At 44.7% G+C, this 19,048-nt stretch overlaps 1 protein-coding gene and 1 non-coding gene across 3 annotated transcripts in view; both read left to right on the top strand.

Moving 5' to 3' along the window:
- The window catches only part of SVOPL (SVOP like), an 83,006-nt gene that overhangs the window by 43,405 nt on the left and 20,553 nt on the right, over positions 1 to 19,048 (top strand). For both annotated transcript variants that reach the window (XM_024929581.4, XM_003813420.5), the window contains 5 exons: positions 5,700 to 5,773; positions 7,464 to 7,669; positions 8,366 to 8,477; positions 9,776 to 9,857; positions 14,309 to 14,398. In XM_024929581.4, coding sequence (XP_024785349.2) covers positions 5,700 to 5,773; positions 7,464 to 7,669; positions 8,366 to 8,477; positions 9,776 to 9,857; positions 14,309 to 14,398 — 564 coding nt within the window. The remainder of the gene's footprint in view (positions 1 to 5,699; positions 5,774 to 7,463; positions 7,670 to 8,365; positions 8,478 to 9,775; positions 9,858 to 14,308; positions 14,399 to 19,048) is intronic.
- LOC112440587 (small nucleolar RNA SNORA40) lies at positions 10,637 to 10,765 on the top strand. Its single transcript, XR_003028615.1, has one exon. It is a non-coding gene; the product is annotated as a small nucleolar RNA SNORA40 (small nucleolar RNA).

Raw genomic sequence — 19,048 nt, 5'->3', positions numbered from 1 at the left:
ATGGCACCCATTTTGATAGGATTCCTTGTGAATTGGTTGAAGAAGCCATTTCCCTGGAGAACAGCAAGAAGCATCTTTAACATGAGTATCAGGCACATTTGGGCATGCATGTGACCTAAACTAACTGCAAGACTTCACCATCTCCACGTGTTCATCCCTGGCTCCTGCCTACATCCCAGCTCCTTACCTTTCTCTCTCCACAGGACATTTATTCTTGGAGTTGACAAGCGTATAAATCTCATATTTATCAAGTTTAAAACAAAACTCCTGGCTGGGTGTGGTGGTTCACACCTGTAATCCCATTCCTTTGGAAGGCTGGGGCAGGAGGGTTGCTTGAGGCCAGGAGTTCAAGACCAGCCTGGGCAATATAGTGAGACCCCACCCCCATCTCTATTAAAAAAAAAAAAAAGTAAAATAAAGCAGAACTCCTCATTTTCCTCCTCCAACCAGCTTTGTTTCCCCCTTTTGAGTCTTTTTATTGTGGCAAAATATACGTAACAAACAATTTACCATATTAACTTTTTTTTTTTTTTTGAGACAGTTTTGCTCTTGTCGCCCAGGCTGGAGGGCAATGGTGCAATCTTGGCTCACTGCAACCACTGCTTCCTGGGTTCAAGCGATTCTCCTGCCTCAGCCTCCCAAGTAGCTGGGATTATAGGCATGTGCCACCACACCCAGCTAATTTTGTGTTTTTAGTAGAGGTGGGGTTTCTCCATGTTGGTCAGGCTGGTCTCGAACTCCCGACCTCAGGTGATCCATCTGCCTTGGCCTCCCTCCCAAAGTGCTGGGATTACAGGCATGAGCCACTGCGCCTGGCCCATATTAACCTTTTAAAATTTCTGAGACAGGATCTTGCTCTGTCACCCAGACTGCAGTGCAGTGGTGCGATCTTGGCTTACTGCAGCCTTGACCTCCTGGGCTCAAGCAATCCTCCTGCCTAAGCTCCTGGGTAGCTAGAACTACAGGTGTATGCCACCATGCCTGGCTATTTTTGTACGTTTTTTTGAGGAGACAGGGTTTTGACATGTTGCCCAGGCTGGTCTTGAACTCCTGGGCTCAAGCAATCCTCCCACCTCAGCCTCCAAAGTAGTTGGAATTGCAGGCATGTGCCACCATGCCTGGCTAATTTTTTCGTTTTTATTTACTTGATTTTTTAAAAGACAGGGTCTCGTTCTGTCATCCAAGCTGGAGTGCAGTGGTGTGACCTTGGCCCACTGCAGCCTCAACCTGCTGAGCTCAAGTGATCCTCCTGCCTCTGCCTCCTGAATAGCTGGGACTATAGGTGCACACCACCACACCCGGCTAATTTTTTTTTTTTTCTTATTTTGTAGCGACAGGGTCTCACTGGCCCAGGCTGGTCTTAAATTTCTGGCCCCAGGTGATCCTTCCACCTTGGCCTCCCAAAGTGCTGGGATTACAGGCATGAGCCACCGTGCCTGCCTTAATTTTCTTATTTTTTCATAGAGATGAGGTCTTGCTATGTTGCTCAGGCTGGTCTCAAATCCTGGCCTCAAGCAGTCCTCTCATCTCTGCCTCCCAAAGTGCTGGGATAATAGGTGTGTGCCACTGCACCAGATCCTCAGTGCAGATTTTGATAGGATGAGGAAGAACAGGATCCAAGGATACTAGACATCTGGCAGAATGAGATGGCATCACCGCCAAGGCAGGGAATGAATGCATAACAGGGAGACCAGGAGGTACAGAGAAAAGCTGCTAGTACACAACCTTGCTAGGGCTGGCAGGACCATGGGAAAGGCTCTTCTGACCTCAGCTCATGCTCTGTGTCTGAGATGGGTCCATACCAGCAGTGCTTACCCATGCCCTGAATCCTTGCTTTCTTGGGATCCTGTAGCCGCCACGGGATGAGTGATGTCTGAGTGTCCTACACACAGGCAAGAGGTGGGCTTCCCTGGGTGTTCCTGATTTGTTGCCGAGGACATCACTGATGTCAAAAGTCTTGAATCCCACTACCATCTGGCCTGCATTGTAAGTGTGAGGTGGCATGTGCTCCATAGTAATGCAAATATCGTGAGCATTCAGTATGCCGAACCTTCCCCGTATTCATCATTGTATTTTGGTAAGGTATTCTCACTTTCTTCTGTGGAGTGTTACCGCCATTATTATATGTATCTCAAAACCTATTATAACTGGAGCAGTGTGTCTGTTCGTTTTGCGTTGCTATAAAGGAATACCTGAGACAGGGTGACTGTTAAAAGAAGTTTATTTGGCTCATGGTTCTGCAGACTGTACAATCACGGCACCAGCATCTGTGTGGCTTCTGGTGAGGCCTCAGGAAGCCTCTACTCATGACAGAAAGTGAACAGGGAGCAGGCATGTTACATGGTGAGAGAAGGAGCGAGAGAGGTGCGAGGCTCTTTTAAACCAGCTGTCACATGAACTGGTAGAGTGAGAACTCACTTGTTACTGCAGGGAGGGCACCAAGCCCTTCATGAGGGATCCGCCCCCACGACCCAAACACCTCCCATAAGCCTCCACCCCCGACACTGGGGATCACATTTCAACATGAGACTTGGAGGGGACAAATATCCAAACTATATTAAGCAAGAAACCCAAACTTTCTTCCAAAGGATTCAGAATGATTCCATTATTCTAGTGTATTTTTTAAACATTGGAAATACACTCTCATGGGTTTGGAGTTCAGAAAGCTACTATAACAGCGTCAGCTCACTTCTTCCTTCCTACTGAGATACTGGCAATCACATCTTACCGAGCAAAGCCGGGTGGGAGGATTAACTAGTTGCTAGGCAACTATGATTAAAAGAAGAAAGCTATTATGGTTTATAGAGACTAGAACATAATCTTTAGGTGGCTGTAAAATTCTGATTGTCAATAGTGTAAACAGTAAAAACAGTTGCAAAAAGAAAAAGTCTTAACAGAGATAATTAACTCAAAACCACGGATAGCTGTAAGATTATAAGATAGCTGAGTGCAACCGTTTTTGGCATGTGCTTTGTGAATTGAATGCAGTAGTTGCAACTCCAGGACTGAGGAGCACTGAGGTCAGAAATAAGTTCTCTCTCCTCTTTCCTCCTCTTTTTTCCTCCCTCCCCCATCCTCCCTCCACAACCCCCTATCTCCCATCTTCCCTGCACATTCTCCATCCTCCCTTTCCACCCTGGCTCCCCTGTCTGGCCTCCTCCCTCCACATCCTACTTCCTCTGCTTTTCCTCTCCTACCTCACCTCTCCCTCCACCTTCTCCATCCCCCATTCTTCACCTTCCCTCTTCATCCTTCTGTTCCCACTTCCTCCTCCTCCCCACTTTCCTTCTCAAGCCTTCAGCTTGCGGCCTCCATCCATCATGCCCATTAAGTGATCTTCTTCACAGTCATCTGTCTGTTTATTTTTTGAGATGGAGTCTTGCTCTTGTCACCCAGGCTGGAGTGCAGTGGCATGATTCCGGTTCACTGCAACCTCCACCTCCCAGGTTCAAGCGAGTCTCCTGCCTCAGCCTCCAGAGCAGCTGGGATTACAGGTGCGTGCCATCACGCCTGGCTAAATGTTTTGTATTTTTAGTAGAGACGAGGTTTTACCACGTTGGCCAGGCTGGTCTCGAACCCCTGACCTCAGGTGATCCGCCAGCCTCAGCCTCCCAAAGTTCTGGGATCACAGGCATGAACCACCGTGTCTGGCCCTCCACAGACATCTCTTGAGCAAGGCCCAGAGCTACTGGCAGTAGACCCTGCCTTCATTCTGGTCACAGTCTTACAATCTGGTTAATGAAATGAGCATCGCATATGAAGGAATAAAAAACAGAGCCCAGATGCTTAGAACCAGGTGGGGTGTAGGGGTGTGTGTATGCGTGTGTGTGTGTGTCTGTGTGTGTGTGATATCAGAGCAGAAGGGACTGAGCCATGGCAGTCTGAGCCACTTCAGGGCGATAAATGGGACATAAATTGAACACTAAAAGGAGAGTGAGCCTGCCGGGCATGGTGGCACATGCCTGTAATCTAAGCACTTTGGGAGGCCAAGGCGGGTGGATCACTTGAAGTCAGGAGTTTGAGACCAGCCTGGGCAACATGGTAAAACCCCATCTCTACTAAAATTACAAAAATTAGCTGGACGATTTGATGTACACCTGTACTCCCAGCTACTCGGGAAGCCGAAGCACAAGAATTGCTTGAACCCAGGAGGCAGGGGTTGCAGTGAGCCAAGATCACGCCATTGCACTCTAGTGTGGGTGACAGAGCGAGACTCCTTCCCAAAAAAAAAAAAAAAAGCTTTGGGGAGGGGAGAGGACACTGCAGGCCCCAGGAGATGTGCACTGAGACCAGATGTGGGAATGTGCCGTGGGTCTTGGTCAGATTGGGAAGAATAGTGGAAGGATGGGGGGAGGTGGGGATGGTTAATGTGTACCAGAAAAAATAGAATAAGACTTACTATTTGATAGCAAAACAGTGGCTATAGTTAATAACTTACTCATACATTTTAGAATAACTTAAGGTGTGTAATTGGATTGTTCGTAACTTGAAGGATAGATGGTTGAGGGGATGGATACCCCATTTTCCATGATGTGCTTATTTCATGAGGTGTATCAAAACAGCTCATGTACCCCCATAAATAGACATACCTACTACGTGCCCCACAAAAATTAAAAATTAACCATTGGAGCAAAAGACCTCTAAGTTCCCTTCAAACTCTAGCTTTCTGTGACAACAAAATCTAGGACACCCAGGACCACATTCCCAGTGTCTCTAGAAACAGCCTGTAATCCCAGGTCTATTTCTGAGAAAAGAGCTGTTGGTTTTCAATGGCGTGCCCTCATCTGAAGCATTCCCAGCTTTACATAAAAATCCATTTCTGTGCCATCATGTAACTCTTCCTTGCTTTTTTTTTTTTTTTTTTTTTTTTCTTTTTTTGAGATGGAGTTTCACTCTCGTTGCCCAGGCTGCAGTGCAATGGTGTGATCTCAGCTCACCGCAACCTCCATCTCCTGGGTTCAAGTGATTCTCCTGCCTCAGCCTCCTGAGTAGCTGGGATTACAGGCATGCTCCACCATGTCCGGCTAATTTTTGTATTTTTGGTAGAGACGGGCTTTCGCCATGTTGGTCAGGCTGGTCTCAAGCTCCCGACCTCAGGTGATCCGCCCACCTCGGCCTCCCAAAGTGCTGGGATTACAGGCGTGAGCCCCCACACCCAGCCCATTCTTACTTGTTTTTATCCAAAGTTATTCAATAGGTACTATGGACAAGAACTTTTGCTAACTACACCCCTTAAGAGACAGAAAAAGAAATTAGGCATTCTCTCCTTTTTCAACTTTATGCCGTTGTTTTCTTAACAAGTCTCATACTCTTTTTCAATATAAGAGTTTTTGTTTTAATGTTAATTTTAGAAGAATCTCTCATCAGTTTCACAGTCACTTTTCATGTTTCCTCCCACCCTCCCCACCCCCGCGCCAGTGCTGGTGGGCAGAGGAAGAGCAAAAGGTTAGGATCTTAAGTTCAGTGAGCTTTGGTACTTGTCAATGATGAGAAAAAGCCAAAAGACAGATCTGGCTGAGACAAATGTGTTTAAAACAATTATCTCTGGGTTTGTGTCAGCTGTACTCGTAGGAGCTGAGTGGTTATCCCAGGCCACCATGCTCCAATATGATTCTCATCTTCTATGATCGAAAACAGTGGAAACATCTCCGTTCATCCTTAATCTGCTGAGTATATTCTTCTCCTTTTCATTACCCCAGGAAAAAAGAGGAAGATTTGCAGACCTATTGGATGCTAAATATTTACGGACCACATTACAGATCTGGGTCATATGGTAAGAGTATAATTATTTCAAAGCTAGTTTTAAATAGAGGCATTGGGAGGAAGCCTATTTAAGTAAATCTATGTGAGTGCCACTGGGGAGAAAAACGTAAGACTAACTCCAAATACTACAAAGACAAGCAATGTTTTGTCTTTCTACAAACACCACCACTACTAAATAAATAAGTAAATGGATACATAGACAGACAGAGGAAAATTCCCTAATTGTCTTCAACCAGTTCTTAAATTTTTCTTATGAGCATATGAGTTCACTTCCTAACTTTTGCAGCCTGGTCTTTTTCTCACCACATGACAGAAACTGGTCCTTTGAAGTCACCAATCATCAAGTCCAGTGGCATAGACTCTTGTGGTACCCTCTGTGATTCATTTCTCTGCAGCATGACCTTGAGTAAGCAAAGATTTTCTAAACAGGACTAAAACATGCTAACTATAAAGGAAAAGATTGATGAGTTTTAATACATTAAATTAGGAACTTAGGAACTGTGTCAAGATATCATGAAGAAGGCCGGATACGGTGGCTCACGCCTATAATCCCAGCACTTTGAGCACTTTGGGAGGCCGAGACAGGCGGATCACCTGAGGTCAGGAGTTCGAGACCAGCCTGGCCAACATGGTGAAACCCTGTTTCCACTAAAAATACAAAAAAATTAGCTGGGCGTGGTGGTGGGTGCCTGTAATCCCAGCTACTTGGGAGGCTGAGGCAGGAGAATCTCTTGAACCCAGGAGGTGGAGGTTGCAGTGAGCCGAGATTGCACCACTGCACTCAAGCCTGGGTGACAGAATGAAACTGTCTCAAAAAAAAAAAGAAATCATGAAGAGCCTGAAAGGTAAGCCATCCATGGGGAGAAGAAATTTGCCATGTATATTTCCAGCAAATTATATATATATACACACACACACACACACACACATATATATATAAAACATGCTATATATTAGACGTATCATTTTTTCAACAGGAAAAAATAGACAACCCAGTTTTTTAAGTTTTTAAAAATTTTTGAAGTTTTTAAATTTATTTATTTTATTTTGCACTTGTAGAGATGGGTTTTGCTTTGTTCCCCAGGCTGGTCTCAAACTCCTGGCCTCAAGCAATCTTCCTGCCTTAGCCTCCCAAAGTGCTGGGATGACAGGCATGAGCCACCATGTTCGGCCAACAGCCCAATTTAAAAATAGGCAAGAGACTTGAACAGGCGCCTCACCAAAAACATATACCAGATAAACACATCAAAACATGCTCAACCTTAAAGTCACCAGAGAAATGCAAATTAAAACCCAACAAGATACCATTACAAACCCGCCAGTCCATGAGAATGGCTAAAATGAAAGACTGACAATACCAAGGGTTGAGAAGGAGGCAAAGTAACTGGAACTTTCATACACAGCTGACTGGAGTTCAAATTAGTACAGCCACTTTGAAAAACTGGAGGTATCTATTACAGCTGGAAATGTGTGTATACTATGGCCCGGCAATTCCACTCCTGGGTTTACGCCCAACAGGCTTGTGTACATCTGTATGATGTGTTAGAGACACTTCCACGAATGCTCTGTGTGGCGTCTGAGCCTGGCTTTCTGCTCTCTTTGCTTTCCACATGCTACACATTCCACTTGGTATCCCCTCCCCACTCATCCTTCAGGTCTGGTGTCAGCGTTTGCTAGTGACTTTCCTTTCTCTCTTCCAGGCTTGGAATCTCTTTTGCCTACTATGGGGTTATCCTGGCCAGTGCTGAACTGCTGGAGCGGGACTTGGTCTGTGGTTCAAAGTCAGACTCTGAGGTGGTGGTGACTGGGGGGGACTCAGGGGAGAGCCAGAGCCCCTGCTACTGCCACATGTTTGCACCCTCTGACTATCGGACCATGATCATCAGCACCATCGGTGAAATTGCTCGTAAGTGTCCCTCTGCGTGTTGGGTCTCTCTGTCTTGGGTGGTCTATGTGCACTTGAGTCTTAGCTGAGAGAAGTGTGACCCTGTGACACCGCTCCTGCCTAGCAGAACTGAATAAGTTGCCAAGTAGTGCTGAAAAATCTCCAGTTTGGATTGGTGTTGGCAAGAGAGGTCTGGAGGAGTAGACCTTTGAAGTGCTGTATTCTATCAATTGTAAGGTGTTTTTTTCACCCTTACATTTTAACATCTCTGAAATTGGCATGTGGCTTACAATGGCTTGTTAGATAGCAATTGACAGCATTATTTCTATTTTAGTAGACATAAAATGATGGTACTTAAAAATCAATGGCTGAATGTTAAACTGAGCTGATGAAAAAAAATCAATGGCACCTTGAATTTGATGAAAACATATAAAACACTTAAAATACAGGCCTAGCAACTGGCAATCTACAATAGACCTGTATGATATAATAAGTATTCTGGGCACCAGTGCTTATCATTCCTGGACCCACATGGGTAAAGTATATGTAAAAAGTCTTGAAATTGACGACAACGTGACTGGATTTTGGCTGGAATACTCGTGAGGTTTGGATGAAGTTGCTTCTTTCTGAAATGACAAGGATGAATCCATGCCAGTGTTGCAATATGCCACTTGCCTTCCAAGGTTCCAGAAATTATCTTTACTGTTTGCTTTCTAGTGAATCCTTTAAATATACTGGGCATCAATTTCCTGGGAAGACGGCTGAGCCTTTCTATTACCATGGGATGCACGGCTTTATTCTTCCTTCTCCTCAACATTTGCACTTCAAGGTATTTTCTGTTTAATTGCTTCAGATTTTGTGCAGTGGTTTCTAAATGGAGTCTCCTGACCCATGGTGTTCAGTAGTTTCAGGGACAAGTCACTTTCACCCAGGAGAGTAAAGAATGGGCTGCTTGCTTGACTAGAATTGTCTTGCCTGTTCCCTACTATCCCCGCTTCCCTCTTCCTACAGACCCCATCTTCCTCCAGCTATCACAGGATTATGGGTGCCAATGATGGTGTACTCACTTTACCTACCAAAATATTGAGGATCATTATGTAATGCTTCCTGGAGAATTGGGACTCTGGTTGTTTATTACATTATTTGAACCAGTGCCAAGAAAGTTTAGTAATACAGACAGTGTGCTTATTTGTGCCTTCTACTCATTTCACTCCTAAATTGCAGTCCTGGAGTGGCCTAAGCTCTGATATGTATCATTTGTTCTACAAGCTCTCTGCACTATTTTCCGGGGGATGGTAGCAGCAGGTGTGCTAATTTTTTTTTTTCTTTGAGACAGGTTCTCTCACCTTGTCACCCAGGCGGGAATGCAGTGGTGCGATCTCAGCTCACTGCAGCCTCTAACTCCCGGGCTCAAGCCATCCTCCTGCCTCAGCCTCTTGAATAGCTAGGACTACAGGCACACACCACCATGCTGGGCCAATTGAAAAAAAATTTGGTGACTCACACCAGTAATCCCAGAACTTTGGGAGGCTGAGGCAGGTGGATCATTTGAGCCCAGGAGTTCAAGATCAGCTTGGACAACATGGCAAAACCCCATCTCTACAACAAATACAAAAATTAGCTGAGTGTGGTTGTGGATGTCTATAGTCCCAGCTACCCAAGAGGCTGAGGTGGGAGGATCACTTGAGCCTGAGAGGCTGAGGCTGCAGTGAGCCATGATTGTGCCACTGCACCCAAGGCTGGGTAACAGAGCCAGACTCTGTCTTAAAAAAAAGTCTTACTATGTTGCTGAGGCTAGTCTTGAACTCCTGGCCTCAAGCGATCTAGCTGCCTCGGCCTCCCAAAGTGCAGGGATTACAGGTGTGAGCCACTGTGCCCAGCAGTTATGCTAATGTGAGGGGCCAGGGTGAATGGCAGCGTTGGGGAATGGAGAAGGCAGTGGGAGTAAGATTGGAAGGAGGTTTGCTTAAGGACCCCACAATCAGGCCAGCTGAGAAGCAGCACCTCCCTCGGGTTCTGAGTTATCTGTGATTGTATCTCAGCATCCACAGTGCACTCGAAGCTGGGCCACGGGAGGTGGTCCTCCATGCTGCCTTTTATAATTTCTCTCCGCTTCCTGTTTTCTAGTGCCGGCCTGATTGGCTTCCTCTTCATGCTGAGGGCTCTGGTAGCTGCAAACTTCAACACCGTCTACATTTACACAGCTGAGGTGAGTTTTCATGCAAGGCTTGCTTACAAAGCGTGTGTACGGTGAGCTACTTAGGATGTCCATCCTAAGGTAATGCATGCCTGGTTTCTGTTGACTTTTGATGATTTTCTAAAAACAATCTGTTAAAAAGACACCAGAAGTTTATTTGATGTGAATTTCCCCTTCCCCACTCAGTGTATTGAAAGCCAATCTCTGGAAGATAGGATCTTTTTCCTTTCTTTAAATAGCATGCATGTAAAAAACACCTCCTTGCCCTAGCACTAGGCTTCCAGAAGTAATAGGTAGCAACATGTTGCTGTCAAATGTAGAATTTCCTTTCTCTCTTTTTGAAATTAGAATACACTTTTCACTTTTATTCTTTTGGAAGATCCCTTTCCTTCCATCTGTTATTTGCTGCATGTAGCTTAAATTGAAATATAATCTTGATTTATTCTTTATTAATTTATTGAATTAATACATCTATATGCAAGGTACTGCCTGAGGTAGCTGCAGTATTTCCTCATAAACCTCCCACTTTAAACAACTAATATTCCTAGAAATGAGACAATATTTGAATAGGGAACTTAACAGTATTTTAACTGGTTTTGTCATTCGTTGAGCTACAGGAAACAGTACTTTAGATACTGATAAAGCTGCCTTCAGGTTCATGGCAGGAAGTGGGGAAGTCTATTGCGATTAAAGATTTGGCATGTCAAAAACCATTAAACCCGCAGAGAAAAGTACTTTTTCTCCCACACAGAGATAAAAATAGAAAGCTATGAGATGTTTGAATTATACATAATACTTCATTTAGTTCCATTAACAAAATCTAAAGTTGATTTATAGACAGGTACAAAAAAATCAATCCTCTTTTGCAATCCAGAACTCATTGTTCAGTATAAGTTTTGCTACAAATAAGAAGGGGTATTATGATGCCTGAGACACTTTAAAATGATAGAGTATTGATAACCATAAAGGTTGGTTCCAGGCTGGGCGCAGTGGCTCATGCCTGCAATCCTTGAATTTGGGAGGCTGAGGTGGGAGAATCACTTGAAGCCAGGAGTTCAAGACCAGCCTGGCAAGGAAACCAAAACGCCATCTCCACAAAAATTAAAAATTAGCCAGGGATGGGGGCATGCACCTGTAATTGTAGCTACTTAGGAACGGGAGGCTGAGGCAGGAGGATTGCTTGAGTGCAGGAGTTGGAGGCTGCAGTGAGTTCTGATGGCACCACTGCACTCCAGCCTGGGCAGCAAAGTAAGACCCTGTCTCTAAATTAAAAAAAAAAAAAAAAAAAAGTTTGGTTCTAGGGCTATAGAATAGAGAATTTAAAAGCATAATATATGAGGAAAATCTCAGCTATCTCAATTTTGTATTCCAATTTCGTGTTGACTTGATATATCAAGATGACTTTTTGTTTTAAAGGCTTTTATCTTCAGAACATGATGTCTGGGGTTAAATGTATTGACATATTCCACAGGTCTGTACTGTTCTTGAGCTGTGATAGCTTAGGAATGAATATGATTTGAACTCATGCATATTTACAGATGGCATCAAATGGAGAACAAGGCAGATCCACCTACTCCAAAAATGACCCTAAAGTAAATTGGTTTAAGAAATTAGATCCCAAAGATTGCTGGTGAATTTTGAAGGCTTCATCAGTATATCCATATTAAAAGGAGATGAAAGAAGCCAAAATAAAAGAATTATGGGCTGACAGGACAACTGGATTAAGCATCAGTTCTATTAAAAAGGGCTAACTTGAAGATTTTTTGACAATAAATTTTACTCCAGCTCTGTAGGGGAACTAAGGTGAACTTGATGGACACTGGAAGGAATTACAACATGAAATTCCTGGAATAAAAATTAATTGGCTGGGTGCAGTGGCTCACGCCTGTAATCCTAGCACTTTGGGAGGCCGCGGCAGGTGGATCCCTTGAGGTCAGGAGTTTGAGACCAGCCTGGCCAACATGGTGAAACCCCGTCTCTATTAAAAATGCAAAAATTATCCAGGCATGGTGGCAGGTGCCTGTAATCCCAGCTACTTGGGAGGCTGAGACAGGAGAATCGTGTGAACCTGGGAGGCAAAGGTTGCAGTGAGTCAAAACCGAGCCACTGCACTGCAGCCCAGTGACAGAGAGACTCCGTCTCAAAAAGAAAAAAAAAATTATTGACTTTAAATAATTTTGCATAGTTAAGAAAATAATTTTGCATAATTAAAAACAAAAACAAATCTAAAGTTATTTTGTAAATTTATAAACCAAAAAAATCTATGCGTAACATGGTGTACTTCTAGAACTGCATTTGGGATGTACAGTCAAACATATTGTGGAATTTGCTCATTTTGAGGGTCATTTCTAAGTATTTTATTTTATTTTATTTTATTTTTTTTTGAGACGGAGTCTCGCTCTGTCGCCCAGGCTGGAGTGCAGTGGAGCGATCTCGGCTCACTGCAAGCTCCACCTCCCGGGTTCACGCCATTCTCCTGCCTCAGCCTCCTGAGTAGCTGGGACTACAGGTGCCCGCCACCACGCCCGGCTAATTTTTTGTATTTTTAGTAAAGATGGGGTTTTACCGTGTTAGCCAGGATGGTCTCAATCTTCTGACCTCATGATCCGCCCGCCTCGACCTCCCAAAGTGCTGGGATTACAGGCATGAGCCACCGTGCCCAGCCAGTATTTTATTTTTTATATTGTTTTTTAAAAGAGGTGTGTAACTAAAAATGATAGTTTTCTGTTATTCCATCTTCCAGATGACTCACAATGTGAAAAAAGACTTTATCAGTATTATAGCAAAGAAGCCATCACCTGAATTCATTATTTTCAGTAAGAGCAACCTCATTTTTCAGAAAATAATAAAGTTCCCCATAAAGATATTCCACCCCCAGACCTTCTCCTGTAAATATAGCAGTGTCCTGTGAGGCGGAAAGCATCTTGCTTTTTGCATTTGACAGATGGTGGCAAAGATGTGGGCAACTAAAGGGGGCTATATGCTTTGCCTTAGAGAGTTGATAAAACTGTTTTGCCAGTATTTTATAGCACTAAGAAAATGTTCCAACATTTTGAGAAACCATTCTTTCCTAGAAAGTATTCTCCCTACAATTCTATTTATTCAGGAAGACTTGCTGACTTATTAAACTTCTAGTTCCTTTAAGAATTCTGAATCAATGAAAAACCAATTAATTAGATTTTACTATAAATATCAAAAAGTTGCAGCAAGAAAGTAGAATATGGCTGGGCATGGTGGCTCATACCTGTAATCCCAGCACTTTGGGAGGCTGAGGCAGGAAGATCACCTGAGCCCAGGAGTTTGATACCAGTCTGGGCAACATAGCGAGGTCTTGTTTCTGTAAAATAAAAATAAAAATTTAATAAAATGTTAAAAAGGGCTGGGCATGGTGACTCACGCCTGTAATCCCCACACTTTGGGAGGCTGAGGCAGGCAGATCACCTGAGGTCAGGAGTTCGAGACCAACCCGGCCAACTTGGAGAGACCCCCCCCCCCCCGCCGCTGCCTCCACTAAAAATACAAAAATTAGCCAGGCACGGTGGTGCATGCCTGTAATCCCAGCTACCTGGGAGGCTGAGGCAGGTGAATCGGTTGAACCCAGAAGGTGGATGATGCAGTGAGCCAAAATTGCACCATTGTGCTCCAGCCTGGGCGAAAGAGTGAGACTCTGTCGATAGATAGATAGATAGATAGATAGATAGATACATAGATAGATAGATAGATACATAGATAGATAGATAGATAGATAGATAGATAGATAGATAGATACATAGATAGATAGATAGATAGATAGATAGATAGATAGATAGATAGATAGAATATGCTGTTAAGATTCTGCAACAGCAAAGAGGCTAGGGAATTTAACAAGAACACAGGGGCCAGGTATGGTGGCTCATGCCTCTAATCCCAGCACTTTGGGAGGTTGAGGTGGGTGGATTGCTTGAGGCCAGATGTTCAAGACCAGCATGGCCAACATAGTAAGATCCCATCCCTAATTTTAGAAAAGAAGTAAAAATAAGAACACAGGGAATGGTGTGGCAAGTACCTGGCCCTCTAGTTAGTTCTCTTAGCTGTATTTGTATTGAAGACTTCATCAGATCTCTGGGGAGTATTTTCTTCCCGTTCAGTAGAATCACTTTTATATATTTATAGTTCTGAAGTGGCACTCTTCTCTCTGATTCCAGAGCTTGTCTTTCTAAAATTATATTTGGAATCTTCAGTGAAGCACATTTTTGGAATTTGCTCATTTAAAGGATAATTTTGAAGTGTTTATTTTTTGCTGATATTGTCCCAAAAATTCAAAGTTGTGTACCTGAGAAAATCAACACCTTCTATTCCATATTCTGTAACTGTGTTTGGTGCTCTATGCCTTCCAAAACCTGACCTGGGGAGGAAGGGGAAGAGGAGGGCTCGGGGAAGGACGGACATTATCTGACTGGTACTTTCTGTGCCTCTCCCTGCAGGTCTACCCCACCACGATGCGCGCTTTGGGGATGGGAACCAGCGGCTCCCTGTGTCGCATTGGTGCAATGGTGGCGCCATTTATATCCCAGGTACAGCCGAGGACCCTGCAGGGAGAGAGAGAATCTGAGAGAGGGGGAAAGAGGAACCCAGGGACCTTCAGATTAAAGGCAGAACGGAGGATTTCTGTTGACTTCATGAGTTTTCTGGAGGTGCCGTTTCCCTGCTGTTTGGTGGATTTAGGTAGAGAGAGAGGCTAAATCTGCTACCAGGCTTTCAGCCTTCCAGTCAGTAGTAGGCATTGCATTACATTCAGGGTTTGCTCCATTTTAAAATGGGTATTACTGGGGGAAGATGGAAAACAATGGTCAACACGAGAAGCTTAGGCAGTTGAATGACAGTGGGCACTAACCCTGAGTTAGAATTGTTGTCTGGTCAGTTGTCCAGGTGGTAACTGTAAAACAGAGCCCGAGAGTAAGGGCAGGTTCAGCTGAGGGGCAGGGAGGTGGTGTGGGGCACAGGTGAGCCAGGCTTAGGCCTGGGATAAAATCCAGGGTGACTTGGAGCCGTGGATGGAGCCTTGTTTCAGGAGAAACAACAGAGGCAGGTATGGCGACCCTGGGGGTTGTGGTTCCTCAGAGGGCTATGGAGCTTGCTGTTTTGCACTTGTCAGTCTTTTTTTTTTTTTTTGGCTGCAAAGAAACAGAAATCCAGGCTGGGGTGCGGTAGCTCACGCCTATAATCTCAGCACTTTGGGAGGCTGAGGTGGGTGGATCACCTGAGGCAAGGAGTTTGAAACCAGGCTGGGCAGCATGGTGAAACCCCATCTCTACTAAAAATACAAAAATGAGCTGGGCATGGTGGTGCTCTCCTGTAGTCCCAGCTACTCAGGAGGCTGAGGCACGAGAATCACTCGAACCCGGGAGGCAGAGGTTGCAGTAAGCCAAGATCGCGTCACTGCACTCTAGGCTGGGCGAGAGTGAGACTCTATCTCAAAAAAAAAAACAAAAAAGAAAAAAAAACAGAAATCCACATGACCTGGCTGTAGCAAAAAAAGGCAGGAATGAGGCCGAGCCCAGTCTGGGAGTGGGGGCACTGACAGGGGCCCAGGCTCTGTCCTTTTTCTCTGTCTGGTGCCTGTGGTCACTCATTTCCACCTGAGCATGCAGGCTTTCCTCCTCCCTGAGAAGCAGGGTGCTGTGCTTGCCTGTGCATGTGGCAGCTCCACAAATCCCGAACACAAACCCTTCGCTCTGGCCTCTGGAAGACACTGATTAGTTCTCTCTGAATCCCGAGATAGAGACCCCCATTGGTCCGGTTGTCCATGCTTGAGCTAACTCAGTTGTGGCCCACAGTCAGGGTTATACATAAGTGCAGCTGGCAGAGGTGAAATTACAGACAGCGGGAGTTGGGATGGGCTGAGCAGACTTTATCGTATATTTCCTACAATTTAACACAGGGATTTTGCTATCACGAATTTTTTTAAACTCTCTTGGGAATGTTTTCCCCACCTGTCTTTTTCACTTTTTCTTTTTTTTTTAACATCTGAGAAACCAAGCTAATCCCCACCTGTCTTAAAGAAAAATGGGGATGCCTTTTGTCTGGTGCTTTTGCTTTTCAAAATTCCTTAATACTTATTTCATCATTTTCAGAAAAGAACCTAGAGATGAAAAAAGTTGTCATTTTTTTTTCTTTTTCCAGAGACAGGGTCTCGCTCTGTTGCCCAGGCTGGGGTACAGTCATGGCTCACTGCAGCCTCAATCCCCCCAGGTTCAAGGGATCCTCCCACCTGAGCCTCCCCAGTAGCTGGGACTACAGGCATGCACCACCATGCCTGACTATTTATTTATTTTTAGAGATGGAGTCTCACTATGTTGCTCAGGCTGGCCTCCAACTTCTGGGTTTAGGCCATCCTCCTGCCTTGTCCTTCCAAAGTGTTGGGATTACAGGTGTGAACCACTGCACCCTGCCGGTAGTAAAACATTAACCCTATTTCTGAATGACTGAACTGAGGCATAGTTCATTTTCCAAGCTTTCATTAGGAATTGAGTTCTCGACCACCTGGAACATTTTCCCTGGGCATTTGTGGGTATTTATCCCGGAGGCTACGCTGCTGTTGGTGGGTTTGTGGTTTAGGAAAGAACCCAGCTGGGACCAGGTCTCCTGGGGCCGTAAGGCCCTGCTCTGTTTAGCATCCTGTAGCCCACCTGGATTCTTAACTCTTTGTAATTCTCAGTTATCTTTTTCTGCTACCCTCCCTTCATTTATTTTCATTTTCTTTTTCTTTTTCTTTTCTTTTCCTATCTTCCTTTTCTCTTTCCTTCCTTCCTTCTTTTTCTTTTTTCTTTCTTTCCTTTTCTTTTTCCTTCCTTCCTCTCTCTCTTGCGCGCGTGCACGCATGCTCTCATTCTCTCTCGCTCTTGCGTGCTCTCTCTCTCTCTGTCTCGCTCTGTCACCCAGGCTGGAGTGCAGTGGTATGATCTTGGTTCACTGCAACCTCCGCCTCCTGGGTTCAAGCAATTCTCCTGTCTTAGCCTCCCGAATAGCTGGAATTACAGGCACCCACCACCGCTCTTGGCTGATTTTTTGTATTTTTAGTAGAGACGGGGTTTCGCGATGTTGGCCAGGCTGGTCTCAAACTCCTGACCTCAGGTGATCGGCCCGCCTCGGCCTCCCAAAGTGCTGGGATTGCAGGTGTGAGCCACCGTGCCCAGCCTGCTACCCTCCTTTCTAAAGTGGAGATAAAGAATAGCACCTACTACAGAGTTTTGCTCTAAGGATGAAATGAGATGAATAAATGTAAAGCAATGAACCCAATGTTTGACATACAGTAAGCACTCGGTAAATGTGAGCTAATATGATCATGATGATCAATAACGGTCAAGGTGAAATGCTATTCCAATGGATACTTCTCAATAATTCAACTTTGGAAAGTATTGTTGTATCAATTTCTGTGCAATCGAGATGCTCTGCTTTCCTTAACAGGTTTAGATTGGGGAGGTTTCGAATCTGGGAAGCTTTGTGCCAGCTCCTAGGATATTTGCCTCGGTTTAGGGTGGTGTGAGCTGCTCCAAGTAGACAGTAGGGTTTGGTGTCACTTTCATGAACTAATTAGTCACTTCCCTGAAAGGTAGTTCTCAAACTTTAGTGCTTCTCAGAATTACTAGGGTAACTTGATAACAGATCCTTGGATTCCACTCACAGATGCCGATTGTGTAGATGGGATCAGTTACCTACTTTCCTCCCCACCTCCACCTTAAAGATAAGGTCTCACTGTGTTACCCAGGCTGGAGTGCAGTGGCATGATCAGGGCTCACTACAGCCTCAACTTCCTGGGCTCAAGTAATCCTCCCACCTCAGCCCCACAAGTAGCTGGGACTACAGGCATGTGCCACCATGCCTGGCTAATTTTTTTGAATTTTAGTAGAGACGAGGTCTCACTGTGTTGCTCAGCCTGGCCTTCCAAGATCCTCCCACCTTGGCCTTTCAAAGTGCTGGGATTACAGGTGTGAGCCACCGAGCCTGGCCTCAGTTACTTATATTTTTAAGTATCCCCAGCAAATCTGATGCAGCTGATGGCGGGCCACCCTCTGGGGAGGCACAGCTATCAATAGGGAGGACTGGGAGATGAGTTCTTCCTTTCACTTAATTCTTCCTCTTGTTCTTCCACTTTTTCTTTATCCTTCTTCTTGCTCCTCCTTCTTGTTTTTTTGCCTAAAACATGCTGTTAAACCAGTTAAACTAAACATTTTAATCAGTAATATGTTTATACATCCTAATGACTATAAGCTTAATACAAAGGTCTCTTTTAAAATCAATGTTTCAGGCTGGGCACAGTAACTCACACCTGTAATCCCAGCACTTTGGGAGGCCAAGGTGGGCAGATCACATGAGGCCAGGAGTTAGAGACCAGCCTGGCCAACACGGTGAAACCTCATCTCTACTAAAAATATAAGAATTAGGCCGGGCGTGGTGGGGGGTGCCTGTAATCCCAGATAGTTGGGAGGCTGAGGCATAAGAATCGCTTGAACCTGGGAGATGGAGGTTGCACTGAGCCAAGATTGTGCCACTGCACTGCAGCCTGGATGACAAAGCGAGACTCTGTCTCAGAATAAATAAATAAATTAATTAATTGAATGTTCCAGCCAGGCATGATGGCTGGAGTGTGAGCCTCCTCAGTCCCAGCTACTCAGGAGGCTGAAATGTGAGACTTGGTTGAGCCTGGGAGTTCGAGGCTGTGATGAGCTATGTTTGCACCACTGCACTCTAGCCTGGACAACAGAGTAAGACTCTGTCATAAATAAACAAATTAATTAATAATAATTCACCCACTGAAAAACTTTAAATAAGAACATTTTAAGATATTTAGTTGTTAGAAACTAATGATAGTAAAAAATAATAGTAGTCATGAGTATGTAGTCCAAGAAAACAATAAAGGAAAAATTTGCAACAAAAGTATTAAAGATTCAGGGCCAGGTGTGGTGGCTCATGTCTGTAATCCCAGCACTTTGGGCGGCTGAGGCTGGTGGATTACCTGAGGTCAGGAGCTCGAGACCAGCCTGACCAACATGGAGAAACCCTGTCTCTACTAAAAATATAAAATTAGCTGGGTTTGGTGATGCGCGCCTGTAATCCCAGCTATTCGGGAGGCTGAGGCAGGAGAATTGCTTGAACCTGGGAGGCGGAGTTTGTGGTGAGTCAAGATCATGCCATTGCACTCCAGCCTGGTCAACAAGAGCAAA

This window comes from Pan paniscus, chromosome 6 (genome assembly GCF_029289425.2).
Source record: "Pan paniscus chromosome 6, NHGRI_mPanPan1-v2.0_pri, whole genome shotgun sequence".
NCBI classification, from domain to species: Eukaryota; Metazoa; Chordata; class Mammalia; order Primates; family Hominidae; genus Pan; species Pan paniscus.
This window is presented reverse-complemented; position numbering and strand designations above follow the sequence as displayed.